Genomic DNA, 7,144 nt, shown 5'->3' with positions numbered 1-7,144 from the left:
TTCCCCCTAATCCCAACCAGAGGTGCCAAGGGCAACAAACCACTGGTCACTTCTACTAATCACACAGATCAACTCTTCTAAATTTATAACTTAAAAGTCCCGAAAAGGGCAGTCATAAAAGAGCAAAAGTTCCAACGAACTAGCTCAAGTTAAATTTCCACAACGCCCCCCTACTGAAGCTCTCGGTTTGCCCACCCGAGATGAAAAAAAATACCCTAGGAATAGTTTATATAGCAATACAACGTTTACCGAGTCAGCTAGTGTTCATATAAAAAACTTTGATAGGTTTTATTGCTGCTGATTTCTACTGCCGTAGAACTGAACTCGAGGTTGTCTTGGTTCGGTATGGTAAGATAAAATTGTGAATCCTGCAAGCATGGTTATCGTTCACAATCCAAGGTTATCGTATGCATGGGACAGCTAGAAATCGGGATCGTACGAACGTCTAAAATCTCTGACCAATATAAACACTTTCGTACCATCGTATTATCGTGTAAACGGATGCATGGGACGGAGGCTTAAGTATTCCAATGTGATACACATTAAACATGGGACAATTTTTGAAGAAAGAAATTTTTTTGATTTGTGGACTTTTTTGACAACTGCTTCCACGATTTCCTTTTTGTACCCAGTTAAGGTCAATATGGCGATTTATCCACTTATATTACACAACTATTTGTTGAATAATTGTAATAGCTCAAACACGGAAGCAAAGAGCTCTTTGCCAGCAGTCTGCCCCATGTACATATTTACTGTTAAAGTAAAATTTAAATAAGAAGACTTCGAATTAAGCTAAGTGTTTAATATGTTCCTACATAGAAGTTATAAGAGGTGGAAATTAGCTAGACAAATTACTTACTGGTCTTTTTATTTATGGCAAAATAATAAAGGAACGCTCAAGTTTAAGTCGCAAACAAGATTTTCAACTTGCTCAATATTTTTCTAATAACTGATGTATTCAACAAGTAAAATAATCATTATTGCTGACTTTCGATGTAATATCGGATATTTTCGTTAGTACATTCTGAAAACATATCCTAAAAAGCAGTTGTAAATAAACTCCTCATAAATCCTCATGATTGCATTTTATTGAATGTTTATTTTATTGTTTAATTCTATGTCGGCATTAATAGAATAAGTAAGTGGTTGAACATATTCTATACTCTAAAATCTGTTTACAGTATATAACGAACAAACACGCAAAAGTAGCAACGTAGAAACGATTATTCATTGTGTAAGAAAACCATTTCCTGATTTTTGCAAGGGTCGTAGTTCCGCGCTAAAGCTCCAAAGCTCATTATTTTTCTCCTCGCTTTCAGGCCGTTTTCCATTTTGCAAAAGAGCATGTAGCATAGCAGATATTCTCTTAATTTGTCATTGAGATGATTATAAGTTTTGAGCATTTCAAATAGATATTGAATCCTTGCTTGAAACACTAAACTCTGTGCTTATAATCAATAAATGTGTTTGTTTTAAACCATAACATTTTTGGTTCTTTCAGTTTTCATTGATTGCTCCTTAGTTTCTTTAAAAATTATAATATTGAAGTGACTACCTGATTGTACACATATTGTCACAATTTACCAAATCAATAGAAACTCCGTAAATATAAATTATTTTGATGGTTTCGTAAAGGGAACGTTTATTGCTCCCATTTATAGTAACGACTGTACGCCCGTAAATTAATTAACCAATTCGTTCCTTTTATCTGGCTGTCCTTCCGACAGGAACAGTGCTTTTCTCCCGTTTGTACAACATCGCTTAGTTTGCCCCACTCTCTATCATACTATTTATACGTCTCAATGTTCTCGGTTATATTCTTTGAAAATCAGATAACAGGAGTTTTGCCGAAGTAAAGAGTAGATTACCAAACTTTCAAGTGATGGATACAAATTTAATGTAGAAGGTGAGTTAATAAGGCTAACGTTATTAGGTTATTAAAACAATACAACAGGTTGAAGGAGCCATACATATACAGTGTGTCTGCTTAAGTTCGCGCCGTATGAATTTTTTTTATTACATATTCATTTTGCGAAAAAGTTTTGTATCTTTGTCTGCTTGGTCCAAAACTTAAAACGCGACCATCAGATATTTTTTTCAGTCGTATACGAGGTATATCACAATATATGAAATTTGCTCAAGAATAAAGCATCGCTCTGCTCATGATAAAATAGGTGTGTGATATTTATGATATCCTCTTTAATATTGGTTTATTTATCTCATATCTACCCAATTATTTCTTTTATCATTTTGCTGGTAATCTTATTCATTTCTACGTATTCTATTGATTTCCTTTTTCCTTCTTTGCTCATGTGGCGCCTTTCCTCCATGAGTTTCTTTATCTCTGCTGTGATGGAATTTTCCTTCTTTTTGTGCTATTTATTTTCCTACTCATCGGTTTTGTTAGGGTAACGGTTATTTAATCTGTATTTCTATTATCGCTGTTCAGGTTTTGTGTTAGTTGTTCTTTAAGTTTTTCTTTATATATACAAGATGGTTGATTTTCTTGGAAATTCGGTCTGGGCAATGGTGAAGAAAAAGAAAAACTTTTTTAGCTACCAAGCTTACAGTATATTTTCTTCTTCTGTAATCAAATAGAAGTACAGAGCATTCAGGTCATCATTAATAGGTATTTAGTGTAGTCTGTCAACATGTTGATCGTGAATAAATGTTTTGTGTAATCCAAAAGATTAAATATTTCATTAAGCTGTACAAAAAAATGATAGAATATTCTGGAGGGTTCCCAGCCTTCTTATGGACAAACAATTAGCACCCTGAGGAAGGCGACAATAAATTGCGGAAAGTTTGGCAGCTAAATTTTTTTAAATTTTTCATCGTCACTGTCCAGACCGAATTTCTAAGAAAATCAACCATCTTGTAATTATTCGATATCGGTCAATAAACTGAACCTCTTTATATATAGTCTTATTTTCGGCTCCTGTTGTAAGTTTGGTCATGTCCAGTTGCTCGTTGTTTCCATTAAGTTTTCTTGTGCTATCAATACATGTCCTATGATCGCTGCCTGTGGTGAATCTGTTCAGAACAGATAAATATATCATTAAGGATGTAACAGTTCTGAACAGATAGTAAAATAGAATGGATTAAATAGAATATACGTACGCTTTGCATGCGAAAATGTTTGAAAAGCACATTTTTATTTAAAAATGAATTAACATTGAAGAATATTTTTTGTCGATGTTTTTTACTAAGTCTAGTTATTCGGTCGTTTATGATAGTACCCGCATTGGAAAATAATCTCTCGCATGGTACGGAAGTAGCTACAATGTTAAATTTCAATTTTATTAATTTTGAAGTGGGATGGTAATTGGCATCTAAGTATCTATTAGGGATGGGACAAAAACATCGATGTTAGAAATTTGGGACATCGATGAAACATCGATGTTAAATCCTGAAATGAAAACATCGGACATTTGATGTTGATACTAGATAGAAACATTTTCTGCGAACTCTTTGAGAATGCCGATACAAACGATACCGCGGCACAGCGGCCCATTTCCAGCTGCACCCGAAAAAAGCCTCTTATTGCAGTCAGTTGACCGAAAAATGGGGCAACTATAAATTGAATAAATTTAATCGATTATTTACTAATGCATTGTTTTAAAATGTCATAGTAGTAGTAAAGGCCGTCCTTGAACATTATTTATTTCAGACAAATTTTTTACAAATTTCTTACTGCTAACTTATCTACGAGTCTTAATTCTAACATCTTTAGAGTGTTTTACACTCTGTGAAAGCTGACATCACTGAAGTAAAGGCCGTTTTACAGTCGGCAATTTTTATTGCCCGCAACTTTCTTGCACGCAATATTTCGTTCTACGCTTGCGCATTTTATCAGTTTTCGAGTTGCCGGTAACTTTTATTGCACTTGCCGGCTATAGTTCCAAACCTAAAATTTCTTGCAGCTAGCCGCAATTTTAGTGAGTTTTCTGGTTCTTTTCATGCTGCCAACTGTTCGTTCATAGTAATATAAATCACCAGCACTGGCATATTTGCTTACTTTCGTTTTTCATCGAAAGAAACTACAACTTATGTTAATCACAATAATTTCCTTGGCAATATAATTGTAACCTCAAACGAAAACAGAACAAACAAACTTTGGATTTTTTTACGTATAGTGAATAGTTGGTACGCTTGATGGATTTGTCTAAATGTGAAGTTTAACATTGCACACTGTAAAGCGGAGTACTAAAAATATAGCTGCCAAAAAATAGCCGCAAGAAAGTTGCGGGCAATACAATTGCCGACTGTAAAACGCCCTTAAGATAAAATTATTTAAGTTGAAGTTAATCAATTTGAAATCAGAACATCGATGTTGTCAAACATCGATATATTAAATATAGGTATCAAAAACGGTTAGACTTAGGTATATGATGTCGTACATAAAATAGATTTAGAAGTTGGAGTAGAATTTTAAAATTTAATAATATATAGGGTGTTCCATTTAAAATAAGCAACTTGATACTTATTTCCGGTATAACCAGAAGTGTGGCCATCTTGACAATATTTTGGATCATTTTTCCCCAATAACTTCAACACACTGTTCAATTGTCAAAATTATCCTAATTATAGTTTGCCAGATATCAGTCGCGGCCGTTTCCAGTGGGACGCCCTGTATAGATACTATTCTATCATAGCGGAGTGCAAGACTGTGTCCTCACGTGAAACTTCATCGCCCTACCCGTGGTACCCTTTATACGCAACTTCTCAAATTTTATGAGGATTTTGTCCCCTAACAAAACGTGACAACAAACCAGCACTTCCTGCAAAAGCAGGATTACGTTTCTAGAAGATTGGAATCGCAAAAATTCAACACTTTGTGACTTATCGGATTCCGGCTCCCTTGCTCTGGTCGATGCTGGCTGATCTTTGCACTGTCAAGAGAGGGGGGCGTGGCCTAGGCCATCTACTGATTGAGACTGTCAACGGTTTACGCCACGGCTGACATCAAAATTAAAGGTCGAAGCAAAAGGGGGTTTTGGCTTCTCTTCAGGAATACCTTTTTTCCTTATTGAATGCCGCTCGAAATCAAAACCGCCACTTCAAGATGGTCTCCTGACGTTGTCGTGCGTATAGCTAGCTCGGGACTGTCCATGTTAGGGCTCTGGCCAGGTAATGGACGACTAAGTGCGCCTATTTAGATCATGAGAAAAGGGAGTAACCTGCCTTGGCCATGTGGTAACTTTCTATGCATTATACCAATGTAAATAGTTTAATAACTTTTTATCTATGTATCTATCAATCTAAGATACGACGTCGTGATTTTCTAAGGAAGTGCTGATTAAACGTAAGCAGAATACCGTCAATGAAACCGAGAATTTTGTTGATTTATACTCCACTGTTTTTGCGTTAGTGTTCTTGTGCAAATTTAAAAGCACTGCTCACCATCTCAATAAAAATAATCTTATAATGTCTAAATAAACATAATATTCTGGACTGTATGATCCTATGGCGGTTTTTAACAGAACTATTGTTTATTTAGGAATGTTGCAAACATGTTTATAAGGCATGTTAATTTAAGAAATAAACTTGCCTCGGAATAAGCACACTTGTTGAATTAATTGTCACCTGGCTATATGGTTAAGTAAGTTATATTTGGTGTCAAGTGAATTGCTAGAAGGAAGATTATTAAGTTGTTTTTAGTAGCTACCTCCGTATAGGTACATGACTTCGTAGTAGGTATATAATGATATTGTTCAAATAAATTCGCCTCTCATAATGCTATTTATCCTACATTGCCATATAACTTGTGGTGGCCGTTGTACTTTCTTATGAAAAGTTATACCTACTTTGACTATTTGATAGTTACTATTTTTACTTTTGTAATGTCAACTTATGTAATTAATCTTTAATTTCTCTTAAAATTTTATTGTCTTTTCAGGTAATGATCACACCGCTACTCGCTGGTTTAGCCGTGGGTATTGGAGTACCAATACTACTCTTTTACGTATACGGGGTTGTACCTGTATCCTTGTGCAGGAATGGAGGTTGCGGGGGATCAAGCGCTAGTGAAGAACTTTCAACACCTGCTCCAGACACATCCTCAGTGGATGCGATCAGCACTAAGGAGCCGGCCAATCCTAGCATAGGAGAAGTTAGTCTTAGTTTGGCATCTGGAAGTCATAGAGATGCAGATAGAGAAAGCGCTAGCACCGTAAGTACACAGTAATAGAAATATTTTTTAGTTAGTACTACTTTTGCTATGTTATTATTAGAATAGTAATTAACATCAAGTTTAAAATTGCCTAGATGGTACGTGACGAGTGTCCAATGAGAATCTAATACAGTTTTCGCTGTATCCCACTTAGTGTTTCTAATACTCTTAGAGAGAATCTTAGAGTTTCTCGATTGTTTTTCAATGGCGTTTTTGTTTTTTTTACCTTTTCAATTTAACGAAAATGAATACCTCTGATACATACAGGGTGATCAATTTAACTTTCAAAATATTGTACCGTGGATGGCCGGGTATCAAACTCCTTCTTCAGCTTCCAACTTTTATTCAACTCGGTATAACTTTAAATACGGAACAGGAACAAACTAACTTCAAAATTACCGTCAACTTCACAAACAATAACAATAACAAACGGAAAACTCGGTCTTGCTACTCGCGGGGTTTAACCTCTTTTACACCCGGTTGCTGCTGTCACTTCACTGTCCCCCTGTCTGGTTCTCGTCGTAGCTTATATAGTTTTCTCCAGGTAAACCAGACGGTTCTCGAAATCTCCAGCCCATGTGCGAAATTTCCCGCTTGTCAGTGTCATATTTGACAGTAAATGGGGAGCAAATGGTGCTCCCATTTACTGAAATACCATGAATTTCGATCCCCCCCATTCCAAACGTGAGTACCCCAGGCCATTTACGTTACACTGCCCCCTTCTAAACCCTGATCGCCCCGATTAGGTAACTCCTGGATCATCGTTATACCTGGCCAAACGGTGAGTGTGAACCACTTTAAATTTTGCCTGAGGGCTCTTCTGGATCCGATATGTGACATCGTTGAGTCTGTTGATTATTGTATAGGGTCCCTCCCAGGAGTTTTGAAGCTTTGGACAACGGCCTTTTGTCCGTCGGGGATTAAAAAACCAAACTCGTTCACCTTCGCTAAATCCGACTTGATTCGGTCTGG

General features: G+C 36.1%; 2 protein-coding genes across 10 annotated transcripts in view; one reads left to right on the top strand and one right to left on the bottom strand.

Moving 5' to 3' along the window:
- The window catches only part of LOC109541407, a 64,172-nt gene that overhangs the window by 5,752 nt on the left and 51,276 nt on the right, over positions 1–7,144 (bottom strand). The window lies entirely within an intron of this gene.
- The window catches only part of LOC109541405 (E3 ubiquitin-protein ligase RNF19A), an 89,266-nt gene that overhangs the window by 74,436 nt on the left and 7,686 nt on the right, over positions 1–7,144 (top strand). For all 4 annotated transcript variants that reach the window (XM_019910267.2, XM_019910266.2, XM_019910268.2 and 1 more), the window contains one exon: positions 5,900–6,172. In XM_019910267.2, coding sequence (XP_019765826.2) covers positions 5,900–6,172 — 273 coding nt within the window. The remainder of the gene's footprint in view (positions 1–5,899; positions 6,173–7,144) is intronic.

The sequence above is a fragment of the Dendroctonus ponderosae genome, unplaced genomic scaffold (genome assembly GCF_020466585.1).
Source record: "Dendroctonus ponderosae isolate FM_Combo_2020 unplaced genomic scaffold, Dpon_F_20191213v2 Dpon_F_20191213_1, whole genome shotgun sequence".
NCBI lineage: Eukaryota > Metazoa > Arthropoda > Insecta > Coleoptera > Curculionidae > Dendroctonus > Dendroctonus ponderosae.
Note: the sequence above shows the minus strand (reverse complement) of the source record. Positions and strands in the feature narration are given on the sequence as shown.